Consider the following 22,310-nt stretch of genomic DNA (forward strand, 5'->3'; position numbering starts at 1 on the left):
GAGAACGTTAAGATAAGAGTGAAGCTGCAGCCTGTTATCACAGCGGAGTAGCCCGAGCTCCTCCTCCTCCTCCTTCACACACACAAAGACACACGAGCGTCATTCGTCAGTCAGTCCAGTTTATTGACTCTCAGGTAAGAAATTATATCTAAATTTTCCAAGTGGCATAGTCAAGGTCGGTCAGAGCATTTTACCACAATTCCACTGTGGATTTAGGCTGTCTTCAGTCTTTTTGTTTCTTCGTGTAATTACAGGCTATTCACCTCTTGCAGAAATCCCAATTTTTCTTTCCTGCTGAGGAAAGTTATTCATTACTCTGACTTAATTGGAGTCACTGTCAGGCAGCAGACGAATTTGCAAAACAATGCGCATATATATATATATATATATATATATATATATATATATATATATATATATATATATATATATATATAAGGGCAAAGAACAGATTTTTATAGTACTATAAGAGCTTTGAGTAATGTATGTTTGCATATTTGAGTATGCAGCAAGATAATCTCTATAGAATGCCTTTTTCAAAACAAATTAAATGTTTCACAACAGAAGAAGGTTAACAGTCTGTGATAAACTTACCAATATAATGTTTATATATGTAATAGTTAAACTGTGCACAGTTCTAATAGACTACAAACAGGATCTGCCTCCTTTAGACCAGAAGAAATGACAAAACCAAAGAAACCACACTGCAGTCCATCAACATGGTTTCAAACATGAAGGCAGCAGATTTATGATATTATGTCGAATGAAAGTGCTGGATTTTTTCTGTTGTATAAGGTTTCAAATCACAGTTTCATTTTTAAGCAGAAATCTTGCTCTCATCTCATTCCAACAAGACATGAAGCCAAAACATCCTGTGGTGAAAAGGTGTGTAGAGTTCAGGCCTGTCTGATAATATCAACATCAAGCTTGTGTCTAAACTGAAATTCATGTATGTTAACTTTCCTACTGTACTGAAAGGTTGTCTGTTACCATGACAGCAAGGATGGTTTTGGAGAAAACTGCAGACTGACAGATAACCAGGTCCACAGTTCTGAACTATGTGATAGCCAATAAGTTATCAGGAGATGGGGAAATAAGCTATCAGCATGCCTACAGAGGACCATGCGTCTGCTAGCAGACAACGGCTCTGACTAAAGAAAAACGAAGAGAGGAAGTGGTTTTCACAGCTTTGCTTCTATGTTGCTGGAACATGACTTTCTGAACCCTGCAGAAAACAATTCACCAGAACAATGCATTGCATAAATACAGCCTTTATATCAAACACCACCTCAAAAATCTAACATGCCTATCAGGTGCTGGATCTATGTCAGTATGAGAAAGAAAGGCTGCTAGAATAATCTGAGAAAATTTCAGTGTTTTGGTTGTAATGGGATTTTTACATAATCTGATCTGAGAATCAACTCTGATACATTTGTTAAGGAATTTCTAACCCCCTAAAGTTTTGACCCATCTATTAAATACCACAAAAGAAAAAAAAACTTACAACAAAAAATCGTTTATCGTATATGTGTGTACATACATTTTAATCAAACCTCTGTGTCACATGAACATGTGCAACACAATTAGTATTGTGGAGAAATCTGACAACCAAAAACGATTTAAAACAGCATAGACATTTCTGTGAAAATATATTAGACAAAAAAATACTAGATACCACTGTAACCTCCCATCCCCAAATATTTCTATGTATCTCTCACACAAGTATGTGTCCTTTGTGCAACTCTAAGAAAAGCTCAGGCTGCTGGATCACCGCTGGAAAATTACCTGAGCTACTGAAAGTCTTAAATAGAAAGTGCAGCGACAGAACAACAGGAGACACAGTTTGAGGTTGGTCAGTGGTTTGGTGGTTGCACCATCTTATCGGTCTGGATGAAAGAGGACTGGTGAAAACGGTGACGGGAGGCAAAGTCTGCATTTTCCTCTGTCAGCTGCTTGGTTTTGAGCCCGATCCCAGACAAGGAAGGGGTCACTACAATCTCATCCCGGGGGGATCCTTTTGTCCTGAAAGGCAAGACATCATGGTACGTGAGTTTATTGTAAAAATGGTAAAGGTTTGCCAAGATGATTTCTTATCAGGGAATTTTTGCTAATAGTCTGTTCACTAAAACATATTTACAGGTATCGAATGAATCCAGCTTTCCAAATTAAATTATCACAAAAAAAGCTTTGAATCAAATTATAAACTGTATTTAAGCCCCTAGAAAACAAAAAGCAAAAAATAAAACTTTAATCCCTGAAGCTTTAATGTGGATGTGACTCCCCTTAGAATTCAAGCTCAGGCCCTCCACATTTGTTTATATTCCAGTATAACAGTGAGTTGAATGTCTTTTGGAAACCATTAAAAAAAATAGACTGGAGGAGGTTCCTTCATAAGGGAGGAACTTCTTCCAGTTTCTTTCTGCTTCATCAATAAGGAACTAAAGAAACTGAGAAATTTGGTTAATGGAGTTTCCTTTGCTGACAACTCCTGTTTGATACAATGACATAAAATATTTCTAACTATAATTTAAATTAAGCCTCCACTCCTTCATCCCGACCTCAGGGTAATCACTGTTTCAATATTAATAAAAACCACACAATACCTGCAAATTCTACTAAGTGTTGACTTCAGCCACTTGAAAAAGCTGAACTGAGCTGCAATACCTGTTGAAAAAAACCACACAGAAAAGTTACATTTCCCCCAGAATTATTATTAATTACTAACCATGAATTAAAATTGACAACTCTTATGTTTTTAGTGCCTTTTTTTTTCGTTCTTTAAAGCAACAGTGCATAGTGACCGCAACAAGATCAGCAACATCTCATTGTCCACCTGGGGGACAAATGTTGGACACCCGAGTGCTTTTTCTTGGAAATGTTATGAGTCAGACAGCTAAGGCGCATGGTAACACACAGATACAGGGTGTCCCATCCAGCTATTCTAGAAACTCTAAGCCATGACAGCTGCTGAGCAAAGGGAGAGCAAGTGAAGCTCCCAGCAGAGTTTGCTGGCTGTCACGTCTTGAATACGGCAAAATTCAAATGTTATATTTAAGTCTGCAATGTCCAGTGGACATAATAGAATAATCTCACATATAAAGATTTTATAAAAAGGCATATGTTTAGCGTTTATAGATTCAGAATGTTATAAACGTGCAAAGTCCACCACAGGAAACATGAATGCTGTCACAGCAACATCAGATGCAATTACTATCCACTGCTTCCTTAAAGCCAAGCTGAAAGTTTCTATACCAGGAAATGAGCAGATGGAAATCACCTATAGGTAGTCCGGGACTCGTTTTTCCAATGTAGAAGAAAAGCACCAGGGCGACTAGTATGTTTGCCAAAGCATAAACCCACTGAATAACAAACATGATCAATAAGGAACTCAGTGCCTGAAAGGAAGCAAATATGTTCACATTAATCATTCTGTTCTGTAAAAATCTTTCAGTAAGAACATAAAAAGGTAATGTGTAGAAAGCTTTGTGTAATTTACCCCAATGAGGGCAATCCAGTGGTTACATAACTTTGTATAGCAGGAATCTTGCATGGGCTGGATTTCAACGTTTTGGTGTTCGATTTTAGCTCCAGCACCTAATAGATAAAATAAATGGGTTGACCTCACTTCTGTGGCACATACTCAGTCTGGCTTAATGTTGTCTGTGTAAGCCTAATCACCTGCTTCATGATTGTGAGCTTCTGCAGATGAATCCTGTTCAACACAATGTGAATGGCATTGGATATGAGGTGGTTCTTCAGCCCTGATCTCTCCATCTCCACACTGCTCTTCAGCTCCCTCCTCTGGTGGAGCTGGACTTTTCTCCCCTCCCGTCTCCTCTGGGAATGCACTGCTGTTCATGTCCAAACCAAAGCTGTCCATCAGTTTCTGCTTAGCCGTAGTCTTTCTGCTCTGGGATTTGCAGCTCAGCTCTTGTCTAGAAGGAGTCTTCTCAGGTCCTAAATCAAGTTTTGAGACAGGGGGAAAGATCTGGTTCATGTCTCTGGTAAACTCCAACAGAGTGCCTTTACCCCGTGGACTCTCGCCTCCACTCCCGTAGCTGGGAAGAGTGGATTTAATCAACGGCGTGGAGCTCTGCCTTTTGGACCTGCGCCGGCTTCTTCTTCCTAAGATGCTGCTTTTCTTCTGTTTTGTCTGAAACTGGAAGGTCATGGCCACACTGAAGTAGGAGTAGTCAATGAAGCTGTAGGTGAGCATGAAGTTGATGGTGACGATGGGCGCCAGGATGTTGACCTGGCCGATGAAAATGAAGGCCATGGTCAGCAAGCTGGTCAGACAGATGGCTGCTACTGGAGTCCTATTTGGACCTTTCTGTTGGAGAAAGACAAGGCTGGCTACAGTTACTGAACTACCAGTAACAATGAACATGTCCACAATACATTTAATTAAAATTAAGATAAATAACTGTGTTCTAAAGTGTGTTTAATTCCATTTCACATCAAAGTAAAATTATTCAATGCAATGAACCAGAAAATAGTTTAATTTTGAAGGACAAAATGACCTAACAACAACCATTGTTAACCAGGTTGCTTTCACTCCCCCACTTATATCTCATAGTTCAAGGAGGACGGCTGTGTGCCTGGCGGGCCTCCAGAGCATACAACGAAGCAGGGCCCTGCCCGTCGCCCTTCCTGCGTTTGTTCTGAGGCTTTGATTTGGGCCAAGATGTCTAAGGCCTCTTTCCAGCCTGCTGAGAGGTCAAATGCTGCTGCCATCCAGAGAAGCCTGAGGAAAACTGGGATGGTTGGGGTCACAATGTTAACGTGACTGTACGCCCGTGTGTGTAGCAGCTGTGTGCTCTTACTCTCTGCTGCTGAAGTCAGTTCTCTCACTTTTACTATATGAAGTTTACGCTCTATAATTAGGCAGCTCTGTAGCCATTTCCTGCAGAGTGCAGGCACCACACCCCCTATACATCTAGGCTAGGCACATTTTAGGTCACAATATGCCAATTACTTACTATTGTTACTGAATCCATTTCAACATGACTTGAGTTGGAAAAACATTGTCAATAAAAGTCCTCAGTGACTGAATTATAGCTGTTTATAAGTTAAACTTGATATGAATTCTGGAAAGAAGTTAAGGTTATTAAAAACAGTAAGATGCTAAGGCCATCTGTTATTGATGGGGTTGCTGGAGATAAAAATGTTGCTGAATTATGGCGAAAACATTATAGCAATCTTTTTAACTGTGTTAACAGTGCTGTATTTAGTGTTGGTGATGTAGCTGTTAATGAGGGTGTGCTTATTGGAGCTGATGAAGTGTGCTGTGCCATCAAGAAACTAGATCTGAATAAAGCATTTGGACCAAATATTAGCATAACATCTGCAGTATGGAAAGCGTAGATTCCTTATGCTAATTGCTATGAGTTTTTTGGTTCTCCTGAAACAAGTCATCTTACCTGACTCCATGTCAACAGTCTTGTTGGTGCTAGTTGTTAAAGGCAAAGCAGGTAAAATGTCCAGCATGGAGGGTAATAGGCCTTATTGCCCTGGTTTGTCTGTTCTTTTTCCTAAATAAACTTTGTTACACTTTCTCTCAGACTCTTATATCTTAATTATTTTTCCCCCAACACATACTCTCTAAAGTATTTGCACAATTACTTTTGGATCAGCTTCAAGAGTAATAACATAATAACTACGGTTTGGTGTTAAATGTAAGCACAGTACAGGTCTTTGTATATATGCACTAAAGGAAATTGCCACTAAGTATAAATTAAATAATTCTAAAGTATTCCTGTGGTTTCTGGATGCTTCCAAAGCATTTGATAGAGTTGATCATTGTAAATTGTTTGCCAAACTGAAAGGGCAAAGAGTTGCTTTGTATCTGATAATAATTTTACAATATTGGTATTTAGGTCATGTATGCAAGCTAAATGGCGCAGGAGCATTTCTGCACCATTTCTAGTAACTAATAGGGTTTGACAAAGTTGCATACTGTCGCCTGTACTTTGGATTATATACATGGATTATCTCTCAAGGAAGTCAAATTAATGTAAAACTGGATGTAAGGTGGTGGGGGGGTCGTCATGTTAATCATCTGTTGTATGCAGACGACTTGGTCATTCTGTCTCCCTTTAGTGCTGGTTTACAACAACTTCTTCGAGTCTGTGCAAGTTATGGTGTGCAGTATGACATCATATATTATCATAAAAAGGGTGTTGTCATGATTGCTAAAACCAAGGAGGACCAGAAGTTAAAATGTCCTTCATTTTATTTAGCAGCCCAAGTGTTCAACGTGGTGAACAAAGTCAAATATTTAGGTCATATAATCAGAAATGATTCATGCGATGATGATAATGATGTCCACCATCAGTATGCAACTGTATGCACAAGCAAATATGCTAGCATGCAAGTTTAATACAAGTTTAGTACAGATGATATATATTGATATAATTTTGTGTTGTTTTTTTTTTTTTTAAATTGTTGTTGGTATTGTTGTTTTATTATTGTTGATATGGACCGATACGTCTAAAAATAAAGTACCTTCTGACATTTAGGCTACTTCTCAGCCTCTCATCACTTCTAAAACTAACATCAGGTAGAAATCAGGGTGTGTATATCCTGAGAAAAGTGACAAGAAATAATATTAAGTTCTAAAGAAACCTGAGCTACATTTACAGCTCAGGTCAGAAGTCTACTTTACATTAGATCATAATTACCTTCAATGTCATGGAAATATTAGGCTTGAACTGATGTCTTTCAACATTTTTAAAGGTTTCATGGTTCACTGGTTCATTACTGTTTGCACAGTTAACATTGTGATAGCCTCTACTTTTAAATACATTTTTTGTTTTGTTTTGTTTTTTTACATGAAAATTTGACTTTTAGACCTCAGATTGGCAATTTGGTAAAAAAAAAAAAAAAAAACTAAAGGTAAGAAAGTGCTTGTATTTCAGAAACAAATCATGCTGCAACTGTTTTTTGCCTATGTTGGACTGTGGAGATGTATTTACATGAATGCTACTGCAACCTCATTACATATGCTGGATACTGTGTATCATGCTGCTTTGGGGTTTATTACTGGGTATAAATCATGAACACATCACTGTACGCTGTATGCTAAGGTTGGTTGGCTGCTGTCTGCTCGCTGTCTTCTTCACTGGTACATTTTTATCTATGAAGCTATTATTGGGCTACTTCCTCCATACCTCTGTTATTATTTTGCATTAAAGTACAACCTAACGCACAATCTGCGATTCCAAGTCTGTCTTTCTGCCTCAGTGCCCAGAACTCACACTGAGTTTGGGAATAGGGCATTCATGTACTCTGCTCCCTTTACTTGGAATGGAATTCAAAAAACAAGCTTCAGGCCCTCGTTAGCCTCCCCCAGTTTAAAACTCTTGTCACAGGCATGCTGATGGGAGATGTGGAGTCGTGCAGGTGCTTTGCTGCATGATATGCTGCGACATAGTGAATTTTCTTTGTTTGAATATTTTTTTATGTGTGTTTTAATATTGTTAGGTATTGTATAATGTATCGTCCTGTGTAACTCCCCCCTCCTGTTTGTGTTACAGCAGATCCTAAGACAATCTGTAAACAGCGTTGGAGGTAGCATCATGCTCTGGGCCTGTTTGCTGTTGGTGGAACTGGAAGATTGCGCAAAGAGGATTTGATTGTAAAGAGAGACTACCTCATTTTTCAAGGTAACTACAAACTGTTATCTATAGCATGGAAAGCTGAATATGGTTGGGTGTTCCAACATGATGAATCCTCATCCAAGGAATACATAAGCAGGATAACATTATGCTTTTGGAATGGCCTTTTCAGACTCCTCAACCCTATTGAATAAAGGTGGACTGTGCTTAAAAACAAGAAAGCATGTTCAACTTTACCATCTCTGTCAAGGAATTCTGCCAGAAGCTTTTTGATGGCAAACTGAAGCACATTCATGAATACATTTTAGATGTGCTTTATATTTGAATCCTATTTATATCAGAAAATCCAACATAAATTAAAACGTGGTCACCACGTATTTGGCTAATTTTCTCTGTACAGATTCATGTTGTACAAAGATTCTGCCTCAGATTTGAAAAAAAAGTTCCTCTTACAGTTATAAACTGAAAAGTTCACTCAGTTGCCATGGCAGCAAAGCATTTGAGATGCTCAGCAGCATTTGGGGATTTGTTGTTGGAACTTGTGGTAAAAACGTATAAGGGGAATTTTCATTGGAAATTCTTAATGAAAGTGCCCTTTCAAATGTCAAGGTTTGGCTTTGATGTATAAAGCACTATGTTTAAAATGACAAGCCATCATTCAGAGGAGAAGCTCTGCTTTGTGCAACATCAAAGTCTGAAAGAAATCTGACTGATCTGTGAATCATTCTGACACAACTTCAAACTCTAAATGACAACAGATCCATGAGGTTGTCTGACACAAAGTATCAAAGAAAAAGGGCTCCATCCTTCTATTCACCCACCCCTCTTCCCAAGAAGGCCAGCGAGGGGATGACCCTCTCCTGGGCGATGCACTGGAGGATCCTGGGTGCTCCATATAGGCCACCCATGCAGGAAGCCAGGGAGGAGATGTAGAGGCCCAGCAGAAAGAGGAAACCCACCAAGGAGACCTGGAGGAAGACGGAAAACAAACAGAGGGTGAAAAAGGATGAGGTGGGGTTGAGAGCTCACAACAGCTACACCCAAGTTAGTTCCGCTGCAGCCAGATCCTGACAAAACAATGAGAAATGACCACTGACGGAGAAGGGAAGGAATTCTCTAATTAGTTAAAAGCCAAATCAAGCATTTAATAATAACTCCATCTTATGCCATTTCAGGTTAAATTTTATTCATCACAGCTTTACAGTAGAATCACAATGACTACACACATGGCAAGGAACTTTTCCCTGGTCAGTAACTTCATGTAAAGGTCTGACATCTCAAGCTCATTTACAATCTCTGGTTCGTCTCTCATTTAGACAAAAACATTATTTTTTTATATTTGCAGTAAAGCTATAGCTCACAGGTTAAACATTTATTCTGTACACATGCACACAGTATTATAACTGTTCCTCATTTAGAAATAAGTCAGATTATTTGCCTCGAAGCATTTATATCATAACTTCACAATGCTTTGATTAAAGTTTTATTACTTAAAATGTCTAAAATAAAAAATAGCAAAATGTAATGACATATTAAGGAAAAGTATTTGAGATATCTTATTCCTTTTTTCATGTACAAATTCAGTGAGTCAGTGCAACCAGGGCAAAGTGCACATCACAATTTCCCCATCAGTGAACAAAAACAGCATAAATTGGTCAGAAGCCTCTAACTAACCACAAAAAAAAAAAAAATCAACTAAGAGAGCCATGACGGGGGAAATCCCTCACCTCGCCTCGACTACTGGAAAGCCTCACTCACAGGTTTGGATGGAAACAGAGGAGTTTACCTTTTCTGCTATCAAGAAGTCATAGCGCAGAGCTTCTCTGGTGCAGATAGCCCCCAGGAGGAAGACAAAGACCAGATACAGGAACCACCTGCGGGTCACAGACAGCACACCACACAGAATTATTAACAACTGCTTCTTTCTTACTAATAATAGAAGAAACCAGGCAGGACAACCTTACAAGTGAAAGTCTGATAGGGCCATAGTGGGAATGAGGGTTTGTTTGTTCAAACCACAGGAACTGGAAACAATTGCTCTTTTGAAAAAGACACCACTGAGCAGGTGAAAGTAAAATCTGCACATGTGGAAATCACTCATTTTAATGAATCACACCACCACTGTGTTACATGTTAATGTGCAGCTAATGAGTAATTTATTGTGTCGGTGCGTAGTTGCTTTGTCATGCTACATTGTGCAGTGTTGTTCTATCTGGCTCTGTTGTTGTGTGTGTGTGTGCTGGTGGATTTGGGGTCCTGTCGTACGAGGTGAAGACAGCTGCCAGCGTTCCCACAGGGATGTTGTTTTCAGGCCGCTGCAGGTCTGAGCTCATGTTGAAGCCTGCCATAACCCCTACACGTGCACACAGATACAAAAACCACAAAAATGTACACCAGATACTGAACAATACAGCATGTAATTTTTTAGACATGACATACACAGATTGAAAAATGCAGAGCACGGGTGTTGGCATACTTCATGCAATACAGGAACAATGGACTCTAAAAGGAAGAAGTGAGGGGGACTACTTACCTGTGGCAGCAGGGAAAAAGACCCCAAACACGGTGAAGAAGTTTTCACCTTGACTATAATCTGGCATTGTGTTGCTGCTGAGAAGTCCAGCTGAATAACCAATGAAACCATGCTCTGAAATAAAATGCAACAACCAGAATTACCAGCATTTCCTGGTAGAGTATTCAAACCATCCACTTATTAGCTGATCCAGCATAGATTAGCTTTAGGCTTACATTACAGCCGGTGGCACAGGGAACATTATTCTGGTTGAGGGGGAAATAACAGATTTAATACAAGCAAGTTCTGGAAGTAATTTTATTTTAAAGTCTTTAAACTTAAAACAGATTGGATCTCTTTACTCAAAGCCTGATCCACAGCTGACCTCACAGTTTGCCAGACTAATCATTGAGTACCGGGAAGCTACATTCTTCAAAAACTATGTCCCATAATTTGTATAAAATTAGGTGAAAGATTTAAAATTTTGCTCAAAATATTAAATACATGTCATGTTGTACTGTGTGCCTTCTAGAAAACCAGGTAGTCTTTCCCTGACGTGGGTAGGCTTTAAGCTAACCAGTATAAATGGAAATGCAACTGTACCCGTTTTCATCTTCAACTGCAGATGGAGTTTGTCCTATCTTTTCAATACTGCAAATTACTATTGCAAATACATTCTACTTTACCCCAAAGCCAGAACTTTTAAACCATTCCCCTGGATTTCTCCATTTTCACCATCCTGTATTCATACTAATCAATATTTATCTGAATTTTTTTAAAGCCAATTGCTGAATAAACATTTAAAAAAAAAAACTTGAAGAAATAAAAAAGAAACCTGAAATAAACAGAAAAAATATATATGTTAGTTCAATTTACCAAGTGTTCCTAACTGGACCATAAGTATACATCATAAAGCCTTGGAGGATTGTTAGGAAGTTACATTTTTAACAATGTTAACATCTTGGTAAAGTTAAGATCAGGTAAGGGTGAAAATGGTACACTCTTATGATTACTCTTGGAAAAAAAATATACATATTAGACCAGCTAAAACTATGATTGCAAAAAAAAAAAAAGTCTCTCTTAAATTCATAAAGCCACACACAGCCATGCATAGTCCTCTTCAATAAATAGGTCTATAAACACTCATTTATATATGAAATTACAAACGCAATCCCTAACGTGCAAGCATACAGTAAAACATTTATCATTAAAGTGGAGAAATGCTTTTCATGTGGTTGTTAATGCTCTGGGTCTATGATCTGAACAAAAATTACAGTATCAGTTTAAAAAAATGAAGGTGATAAAGTTCAGTGCTAAAGGACCTTGGCAGAGGCAGAAAGCAAAATGATATGACAGAAATAACTGGAAAGTTTACAAAGTCAAACAGTTATCTTCTGCCATGACAACTAATCATGGCCACAGTTTTTTATAGTGACCTAAAAAGAAAAAAAAGAAATTTATTCTGCATTAAATGTTATTTGAATAGATATTTTTAAAAATACTTCATGTAAACTTTCATCTCAGTTTTGACTGAACACTATAAATCAGGTGCACATCATCGGAGGCATGTCTCTAGAACAGTCTTACAAATACCAGTTGTTATGTGGAGAAAAGGCATGCCTTTTTTCTCCATAACCATGGTTTATGCATCCAGTTCACAATGCTAAAAAATATACATATCACTGCTTTCATCTGCATATTTAGCAGACTTCTTTATAGCATTTATAACAACTCCACTTTATCATGAGCGGTTATAACACACCAAAATAACAATGTAATTTGAAGTTGTGAAAGTAACCCAATCAAAATATTTTGCAGCCAAAGGTGGTTAGGGCTACCATTTCATGGCACGCAATCTGAAGACAGGACAGATCAGTTCAGTCTCGGGTCAGTCTGCTGAATGTGAAGGTTGTTCTGCTTAGTGGGGTCCTTTTAAACCATACAGCCAAAAGGACCCGCCTATGTTACAACACCGGACATTTCCCCCTTGGTTATCTTGCGATGGGAAAGAATGTGTTCTCTCAGATTAATGACATGTTTATCCAAAAGGAAGTCACCACCCTTTTCAGAAGCTCAGCAGCTTCCAAGTTTTTAGAAAAAGAATCAAAGTGAGCAAGAGAGGGAGACAGAGAGAGGGTAAAGACACAGAGTGAGAATTGCTCATTTGTTTTCCTTTTTTTTTTGACAAAGCCAGATCCTAAAGGACTGTGTGTACTGTTAACTATCGGTGTGCATGTTCTCTGTGGTATGTGTTTAAGGAGATGTAAACACTAACACTAAATGGGTCTGGCTCAAACTTTTGTTCACTCTGTGACCCAGTGTGATCGCCCTCTGTCTAAACAATCAGGACCAAACAAATCCAGAGCACATCAGCGTCCATGTCCGCACGATGAGGTCCCCACCCATATTACAACATCACACTCCTACATCCAAGTGAGCCCCACTCTGCCAGCTCTCACAATTGAGCTCTCTTTAAAAGGGCGTACCCGTATTTAAACTCTTTAACCTCCAGGATAAAATGATTAAATCCACTGTGTTGCAGGACACCATGCTTCCGTGAGAGATACATGCTCACTTGTATTTCACCCTAGGGATAAAGACAAGTTTGTTTGTATTTTCCATGTGTTTAGAAGCCAAAGATTGGTTGCTGGGCCTCTGTTATGCACATGGGACTCAACAGATGACAGCTTTACTGTATTTTGCATCACACCTACCCAGTGTGTTATATAATGCATGCAATAAGACTTCAAAATTAGCTAAAAAAAACAAAATGGTATTTTAAATCACCAGTTTGTGGTTTCGTAAAGCTACAAACACTCAGCACATGGAGTACTAAAGGTAGCTCTCAGACCTGTTCCTAAAGCTTTGACACTGCATTTACAGCTGTTTTAATCTCCAACGATGCAAAAATTAACAAGCATGTGGAGCTCTGCAGGACACATCATATATCTTTTATTTTCTGAGCCCCTAAAAAGCAATAGTAAATCCCAACAGTCCTCACCTTGTCTTCAGTACAGCACAGATTGCTATAAGGAATACTATATGCACCCAGAACCACCTTCAAACATGAGCTAAATGCATTTGATTGTTTGCAGTGAAGATTTCCACCACAGAAGGTAAAGCCAAAATACTAATATTAAACTTTATTCAAGTTTAAAGCCTACTAAACTAGCTATGTTTTCAAACTAATCTTAGGTGATAATGTTCCCTTTTCAGTTTGTTTATTCTTTGAAAAGCAAGTGTATGGGCAGAGTGGGGCTCCTCTCTGAGCGCCACATTCCTCTGATGCAGACTGGAATGTGTAGTCGGATTACATGAGCATCTGAGGCCTCTCCCTCTGTCTAACTGACCTCTTACCCTCACACACACCAACCAGTATAAATTGTTGTGCATGAAGTACAGAGTGGGTTGTGCTTTTTACAGAGGTGGGGCACGTCCCACTGGGATGATCGACAACTTTATATTACAGTTATGATCACAGAGAAAGATGATGTGGTGGTCTCTGGAGACAAAGCAAGCTTCAGATCTAAGTTCCGGCAGTTTTTCTTTGTCATCTTCCAAAAATGTGGGTGAGTCTGGTTAACACCCTAAACCCCAGACCCAAGAAGCCCATTATGGCTTCCTGCTCTGTGAGGACAAACAGGCTTCAACAACAGGGACGTGGTTAGGCGTGACAAGTGGTAATTCATCTGCGCACCACAATCAAACTGTTTGGTCACAGAGACAATGTGCTGGCAGTGTTACTGACCAGAATAAATAAATTACTATGCATAAAGAGGGCAATGAACAACAACAACCAACTGAACCAATAACAGATCATCATTTTGGGTTTAAAGAAAGTTTAAGTTTATGGATGCTTTACTTTTCAGGTTTTTAAAATTTCTATATCATCATTGTAATCATCGTCATCATCATTATTACTACCTATCTTATAAACATGTATTTCTTTTCATTTAATCACTATACCAGTTCAGTCCATTTTATTCCATTGCAAAAAAAAACAAAACAAAACAAAAAAAAACAAACATCCCAAGACAATTTAGACGACAAATCTGGGGAAAAAAACAAACTATGAGGCAATGAATGCTTTGCCTGGCTCTATAATCATTAAACATGAGAAGTGCGTGATTCTACTAGGAAACTAAAATTTTTATCATAATGGTATCATATCATAAAATCTCATTTTCACTGTAGTCCTACCCAGATTCTGCTACAGACAACTCACTGAAACTGCACTAAGTGAATGAAATGAAGCATGATTAACTGCCAGTGCACTGGCTAATCTTTCTAATCACGAGTGAGGTGGAAAGTATTGATATTTAAATGTAAAAAACATATTCAAATGCTATTTTTGCACAAGCAAAAAAATTACTTGGCCAATAAGACATGTCTCATCTATACTGGTGGTTACAATGGTGTGAGAAACCTACTGCAGCAGAACTGCCAAGTACAGACAGCGGACATGTTATCAAACCATGACCACATCATTTTGGCGGAGGCTCCTTTTCCTTCAGGATGTGCCTCAGCATTCACCAAGTTCATTCTAATCTGGGCTGCTTCGGTTAGTTAGGGGACCTGTTGGTTGTCTGCCAAATATGAGGTTACCACAACACACACAGCAGCACTTAATTGGAAAAACCTGGAGTAGCTGTTATGGCTGGCTCTCCAACAGTTTAGAGCGGCTATCTGGCTTCTACCAACTGTGGTATGAAGCAGACTGGATGGTGGGAGGGTCTGAGCACTGCACTCTTGTGTCAGGAAAAGAGCGCCTGATTTTAACTGGCACCAAAGGTCGTAAAGCTGAAAAAGCGAAACACTGCCAAGCATTTGACAAGTAGCCTGGGTTTTATGTAGTTTTGAGTGAAGAAGTGCCACATGTACTTAAATACACATTTTTACTTTTTTTTTTGGGGGGGGTTAAAAAGTACAGAATGAGCATTCTCCTGTCTAACGTGTTAGATATGGGCTTAGCTTCTGGAGAACTCTCTTCCCACTGGACAGGAAGTTGATAATCACAGAGAACAGGAAATGTTGGGACGGACTTCCTGCAGCCAACAAAAGAATATAATCTCCACTAAAATGCTCCACTTCAGCAAAAGCATTGCAATTTCAAACATAACTTAAGATTATAAGAGCAGGAAAACAGCATTTTACAAAAACCTTCTAACACAAACAGCAGGTCAAATTAGAAAGAAATCTCCCGCTGGAAAAAGAAAACTGTATGAGTAGGCTTGTTTGAGTAGGACACAGTGATTAAACATCATAAGTGAAACTAGAGCAACACCTACTGGCCTTAACAGGTCACAGATACGAATATTTCAAGTAAAAAATAAGAGTGAAAGAAAATTATGCCCTTCAGTGGAGTAGACCACAGTATGTTTGCTGAAGTTTTATGAGTGGTAAACAATACTTTAGAGTCTTGTAACAACAGGAAAAGAAAATTTAGGCTATAAACAATCCTTTAGGAAAATGAACTGTGTGTGTATATATATATATATATATATAATGTATAAATAGTGTTTTAGACGACAGATTGTTTATCTACACCAATGACACAAGACCAAGACTCATAACATCTTAATATTTGCTATTTTTGTCCCTGTTCCTTACCCTTTGCCTGCCCTCTTTTCCATCTCTTCATCTTTATCTAATTTTACTTTGTAATAAACCTCAATAAACTGAATATTATCAGTTCAGTAGTTTCTTTTTCCATCCACCAACAGGCATATTCTCAAATGTTTCCACTGCCTTTGACATGGTACAGCTAGAAACACACACATGAAACTAGATAAGTTAACCAGGGATGCATTTCAGAAATTACTGAAAGACATAGTATTGCCTTAGTGTGCCTCCTCATATTTTCATGAGAAGATAAACTTCTCAGATTTTTTAAAATTTCCTTGTAATATGGAATTGTGTAATTTTAACAATATGTCTAAATATTGATTTCTAAAACAATAACACTGCAAATGTTTATACACAGCATGGTATGATATCTGTCTTTATGTAAAGTTTTTTTCCCCCTAAGTATTTATTCTTCCACATTTCTCATTTTTTCAATATATTCTATTTATAATGCAGCTTTACCGCTTTGATTTCAGGGTATTCACAACCAAATTGGTGGGAAGTAACATAAACCTGTCTTTTTGTGTGGCATTTATATTTTGAAACTATTGCTGTGAAATCCTAACATGCAGTCAAAGGAGTCTAATCACAGAAGAAGGAGGCCTTTCTTATAAAGGTAAAAGCTAAACAAATCCATCAGAAACAGCAGAATTGTCTACCAATCAGTTGTCTAACCTGTCTTCTACTTGGTTGCATTATAAAACTGATTTAGCAGTAAATCAGGGACAAATACAGAAAACTATTCATATGTTTTGCATACATCATTACCTCAGTTGAGAATCTATAAACACTCATGGAGAATATCAAGAAAATCATTTAAAGAGTTGCAAATTTTACAAGCCAGTTAAAATAAGAAATTATGTTCAAGCCCACCTCTGTGCAGATTTAAAGAGTATTGGTCTTTACATGTGCTATGAACTAATGACCCTAAAAAACATTAAATAAGTGAGGAAGTTTCTTTTTATTCTTAGGATTGACATTATTGTTATTTTATCACAGTCTGTCTGCAACACTGGCTCAGACTTTCACATTCATATAATTTTAATGCAAGCACTTAATAATTTAAGGGTTCTATTTTTATTTAAAAACACCTATAATTCCATAAAAGAACACCCATAACCCCAATCCTACCTGGATCGAGGTGTGTGAAAGTGCCAATGACAAAGTCCAAAGTGGAGACTGCCAGCACTGCCAGCAGCAGCAGCTGGAGTCTGACAATCCACTTCACACCTGCCAGGTTGATCCCAAGCAAGGCCAGCAGCACTGCCGCAGACATGCATTGCACTGCCCACTGGTTCTGCAGACCCAGCACCTCAGCCACTGACTCAGAGAAGCCTGTGATGTACATGGCTCCAGCAACACACTGCAGGGTGGGAGGCAGCAGGGACATGACAAAAAAAGAAGAATTATACAATGATAGAAATGTGTGTACTAAGCTTCATTATTTAAAAAAAAATGTCAAACTGAAAGTCCACATCTGTCACTCACCTGTCCAAACACATAGAGGAGGCCTACAGTGCCCCCCACCCTGCCCCCCAGGACGGTGGAGATCATAGAGTAGACTCCTCCGCTCCCAACACCACAGTGCTCACACACTCCAATCCCCGATATCACTGTCACTAAAGCTACCAACACGACCATGGAGACAAGGAGCATCCCCAGCAGCACGCCAGTGTTCCCCTGATAAAGTCATGGACAATGACACAAAACTAGAGACACTGCAACAAATACCACATGCACATGTGCAACTGCATACTTTACATATTTGATGTATGTGCAGCAGGTTATATACATATATGCACACTTTGAATTTCTGTATAGTACCTAAATAAGGTTAACAAATCCCTCTCACCATTTCTTTCTTCTCTTTTTTTTGGCTTCATATGTTAGTCTTAGTCTGTACATTTTTACAAACTTAATGTTTTGATGAAACTTAAAACTTTTGTTGTACTTCATATGCATTATGCATAAATTTGATGCAAACTGAAATAAAAAGTTCTTTCAAATCTTTGTTCTTCCCACCTAAAGTAAATCATATTTGCTGCCTTAAAATTCAAAAGTATTTGTACAAACTTTAACTTTCTTCCATCATTTACTGTGATTTCAGCTGAAGTATAAAGAGGTATAAAAGTAATCACAGAGAATCATCCTATTGTTTCAGGCAGTTAACCATGAAAAACAAAGTTATTTTTTTTTGCCTCGACCTTTGCTACTCATCATTCCACTTTTCTCTGTCTCATGATTTTCTTGTATCTCTCTACAGTTCTAAAAAAAAAAATACTGATATGGTGCGTAGATGCTGAGCCATCAACACAGGGAAACATGTTTAGGCTGCATTGTTTCACTTCAAACAAAAGTAAGCATGTAATTTCTGATAACATCCATCTCACTCTGGAGAAGAAACCATTTCTCCCACATTGGAATCTATATTTAAGCTGTCACCAAAAATTATGTAGCAATTACAGTCCAAGGATCTTTGTAACTATGATGACACAAGCCAAGTTAAGTGTTAAGCATCCACTGCCAGAGAAAGATCCTTTATTAAGGTTGAAGTAACAATAAAAAGCTTAAACAATGCTAAACAGAAATTAGAAAAGCTATTTACTAATACTGTTAGTTCACCTGCTGGTCCACTTTTATAATCTGCCACAGACATGTGCATTGTTTCCCATTACCCCACCCCATAATATAAATACATTTAAACAATAGTCAATGTGATGTCAACCATGATATTTCTGGGATAATGATAATCAGGGGCAAATACATCATTATAATTGGAAGCAAATATTTTATTGGAAAATTTCTGAATGCAGCTTAGCTATGCCGTAGCATTCTTCTCTTTTTATTTATTTATTTATTTATTTATTCATTTTGGGTGAGGTTTTGCAGTACTTCTGACTAGGCAAAGGAGTGAAACTAAAGAGTAAAACAGTGTGTACTGACCACCAAGTAGCCGGTGCGCAGGAACAGAACCACACCAAAGATGTTGATCATGCAGGTGGTAAAAACACCATCCCAGGTTCCAAAAAGCACCGGCTCCCACACAAATAACTTGATCCTCCACCAGGGCTGGCTTGACTGGTGGAAACCCTACACACAAGATTCAAGTTTTCTTACTATCAATTATTTATTTGTTATTATTTTTAATCAGGTTTACTTCAGTGTTATTATAGAAGTCATGCTTGCTCTTATCTTGGTATTCCATAGCCTACATATCCTAACTCTAATTTGAGCTGTCAAATCTCTTACCCGAGCATCCTCATGGAATAAATCTTGAACATGTGGGTTTGTGCTGGTACTAGCAGATCCCCCTTTCAGCAGCTTGGTCCCATCTCCCACCTGATCCCAGGTATGCACAGTCCAACCCACTGGCAGGGTATCCATCGTACCTGCAGATGTTTACTGGCTGTAGACTGGATGTTAAAAGACAACATAGGAAATAATGTTTTACTTTTATAAAGAAGTAATCGCCTGAGGAAGCTTGGTTTGTCCTAAAACTGAAAGCTCCTATCCCGGTAAAAAGCAACAGGTGGAGCAGGAGGTTACCCGGATACAGCAGTGTGTGCTTTGCGTCTCCTGACACGGTGACGCCATCATTCAAATAACTCAAATAACTAAATTAGACAGTTTAAGGTTTTTGTTTGTTCTTAGAATTTAATATTGCCAGAGCTAGAAATAAAATTGTGTTCACAAAACGACGATAGTAGTGTCATATTTTACCTGAGCGATGAATGACCATTTAACAACTGTATTTTTAAATAAAGTTTTGTTTGTAGTTACACGCGGCTTTAAAGAAAACAAACGTTATCGACGAGGCCATAGCAAAACAAAATTTATAATTTCCTCGTGACACATTGAATGCTACATTTCTTTTATAATCGGGTTATCTTTATTATTTAATTTATTTTTAAAATGCGGTAATAAGTTTATCGGTGCGCGTGAACAGTTGTTGCAGTAAAATCTTAAATGGCACTTTTTTTTAATAGTCCGGTGACTCATTGTTGCATGTTTCCAAAGCTTACCTGTTCCCATGTCGTTCCAGTTTTAGGAAAAAATTGAGTAAATGTCACAAATCTGTGAATACAGCCAGAAAGACAACTTGTTGTTGGAAGGCGTCAGTTTGCAGCAGGTGTCTGCTTACCTTTCCAAGGTGTGTTACAGCATTTGCACAAGATATTGCGTTAGCTTTGGCTAAAAGCCCGGGAGTAAGGAAGGTTGTTTAATGATTAAAGATAAAAGAAAAGAAAAAAAATGGACTGTTTGTCAAATATGCTTCAACGTCTGGAAATGGGACAGCAAGTTTGGACCTGCATCGAATTAGTCTTGTTAGGCGGCTAATTTTTGCTCACCAGATATGGATGTCTAAATATCTGATCTGAAAAACAAAAAGGCAAACTGACCAAAACTTTCACTTTTAAAGTGCTCACGTTGGATTTTTAGACCATTTTTAAAGTAGATAAAGCTTTAAATTTAAAGGTGTATTTCTGCAAATTAAAACCTGTCAGAGTCCATTCTCTTGTGGTTATTTGCATTTTCATTATTTCAGTGGCATTTAAATCAGTTTAAATTCTTGTTTCTAATGCAATACGTTTAAGTAAATGTCACCATAAAATAGTCATATATAAAAAGCTCAATCCCATACTGAGAATACTTTTATTCATAAGGACATGACACACATCAAAACAATTTAATCAGATTGCTTACAAATCATAATATATTGCAAAATTCTAATCATATGGGGTTACTTGACTGATTAATCAGCTAAAATTAAAGCTGCACGTTATTCATAAAACAAGTTCACTCGACCCAACAAGTCAGAGACCATGCAAATCAACCTAACATCATACCAACCCTATAGTGAAGTAGAAACCTTGCTTGTCAAATTCTTGAAGTATGAAAATGCACAAGTTCAGATTCCCATTTCTAGTTTAAAGATCTTGACACAAACGACTCATATAGAGATAAATCAGGGTAGCAAGAGCGACTCCATATGACAGACTGTACATATCAGTGCCTTAAATGACATGTTTCAAAAATAGTTTTTATCAAAAAATCCATAATTCAGATCTTTTTACACAAAACAAGTTTTTTTTCTAGCTTATACAAGGACACTTATGGCCAGGAGACATTAAGGAAAAAAAAAGAAAAAAGGACAGAACTGCTAAAAATGTTGATAAGTCTGACAGTTTTGCATTACTATTTTTCAAATTGAAAATTGTCCAAGAACTTAATGCAATACAATTAACAAAATTAGACTTACTCATCAGCACTGTGCTTTTCAAGATGGTTTGCAATGACATGAGTAGCTTGTCTTCAAATTTCAAACATAAAAAAAGGAGCTGTTACCATATATGATCTATTTCAACAGTCAAATTTAAGCTCCTCCTAGCTGTTGAGGTTATTTCATACTGAAAAGACTTTCAGCTGGAGTTACACTCCATCTTTCTCGGAGAGAAATTTTCATTAACTAGTTTAAATTTAAACCCGCTAATGTCTTTAAACTGCATAAACTAATAAAAATACAAAGTCCACTTGAATCAATATTATTTCAAGTTTAAAAAAAAAAAAAAAGAGTACATTTTCTTCTGATACAGCTGAGATGTATACAGTTCTCGGATAGCTGTTATCAGTGAAAGCGTTTCATTGCTCAGTCTATGAAATGCTTAAATTGAACATGCCTACCACTGACAACATTTCTCTTGCACGCATCTTATCTCTCCAATAATAGACAGTACTTTGCAGAACATAAAAATATACAATGTATTTACAGCAGGATATTTTCTATACATTCTAAAAGGAATGATCAATAATAAAGAAGGTATTTGATGATTAAAATGATGCCGTTTCTCCCTGATTGTCAGAGGAGTTTTAACAAGAGGGAGCTTAACACCAGTTTCAAACTGGGTGGTGCATGTAAGACAGTGTTAACACAATAGCACCTAAAGCATCACAAATATATGTACACATGTAAAGCAGTCAACACTGCGACAGAGTACAAGAGAGTTCACTCGTGGATTTGTAAATGCATGGTTTCAACAAGTCTAGAAAGCAGAATAAACTCTAGATACAAGGCGATGCTAAGAAAAACTAGACATCTAAAACTCATACTAAGTCAATGAAATGCCATTTCCTCCCAACAACACATAATAGTTTTGAGAAATAATCTTAGTGATTTTTCTTTCAAAGACTTTAAAATAACAAAACACGAAAGGCAAAATTAAATAAAGCTCCCAGTTCAACATATTACATAGTGAACATGTTGATAGCTTATGTATTTGTTATTGTTGTGCAAGCACAGGCTGAGTAAAAAAACAAAAAAAAAACAGGAATGAGTAAAAGGAAATGCTGAAATAATTTAAAAAGAAGAAAGGCACAGATGCTAAAAGCTAAATGAATGAAACTGTAAAACCACATTTCCAGACATGCTGCAAATAGTCCAATATTGTTTTATAAACCATAGTTTGTCCTCTCCTGTCAAACTGAGGACTAAGTACTACAAACTGCAGCAACAAGTGCTTCATCCTTTAAGTGACAACAGCAAAAAAAAACATGATTTG

General features: G+C 37.7%; 1 protein-coding gene across 2 annotated transcripts; it reads right to left on the minus strand.

Moving 5' to 3' along the window:
• Nucleotides 1-1,175: 1,175 nt before the first annotated feature.
• slc12a8 (solute carrier family 12 member 8) lies at nt 1,176-20,037 on the minus strand. 2 transcript variants are annotated; one of them, XM_042002647.1, is made up of 14 exons: nt 19,895-20,037; nt 19,003-19,166; nt 18,697-18,843; nt 17,242-17,433; nt 16,885-17,116; nt 10,150-10,263; nt 9,882-9,969; nt 9,403-9,490; nt 8,438-8,584; nt 3,679-4,330; nt 3,497-3,594; nt 3,278-3,395; nt 2,604-2,664; nt 1,176-2,022 (listed from the first exon to the last, which is right to left on the minus strand). In XM_042002647.1, exons 2-14 carry the CDS (start codon nt 19,135-19,137, stop codon nt 1,854-1,856), a joined length of 2,241 nt encoding a protein of 746 aa, XP_041858581.1. In that variant the 5' UTR covers nt 19,138-19,166; nt 19,895-20,037; the 3' UTR covers nt 1,176-1,853. The 2 variants fall into 2 exon arrangements, with proteins under 2 accessions (XP_041858581.1, XP_041858582.1); XM_042002648.1 differs by lacking the exon at nt 19,895-20,037 and adding an exon at nt 19,776-19,892.
• Nucleotides 20,038-22,310: the final 2,273 nt, after the last annotated feature.

Source organism: Melanotaenia boesemani, chromosome 12 (assembly GCF_017639745.1).
Source record: "Melanotaenia boesemani isolate fMelBoe1 chromosome 12, fMelBoe1.pri, whole genome shotgun sequence".
NCBI classification, from domain to species: domain Eukaryota; kingdom Metazoa; phylum Chordata; class Actinopteri; order Atheriniformes; family Melanotaeniidae; genus Melanotaenia; species Melanotaenia boesemani.

Coding starts and splice junctions, on each gene's coding strand:
- slc12a8 (XM_042002647.1), bottom strand. CDS start 19,137: ATGGATACCCTGCCAGTGGGTTGGACTGTGCATACCTGGGATCAGGTG. Junction 4,331..8,437: donor TGGCCTTCTTGGGAAGAGGG/GTGGGTGAATAG, acceptor TTTCTCCAACAG/AAAGGTCCAAATAGGACTCC. Junction 2,023..2,603: donor ACACTTAGTAGAATTTGCAG/GTATTGTGTGGT, acceptor CTTGCCTTTCAG/GACAAAAGGATCCCCCCGGG.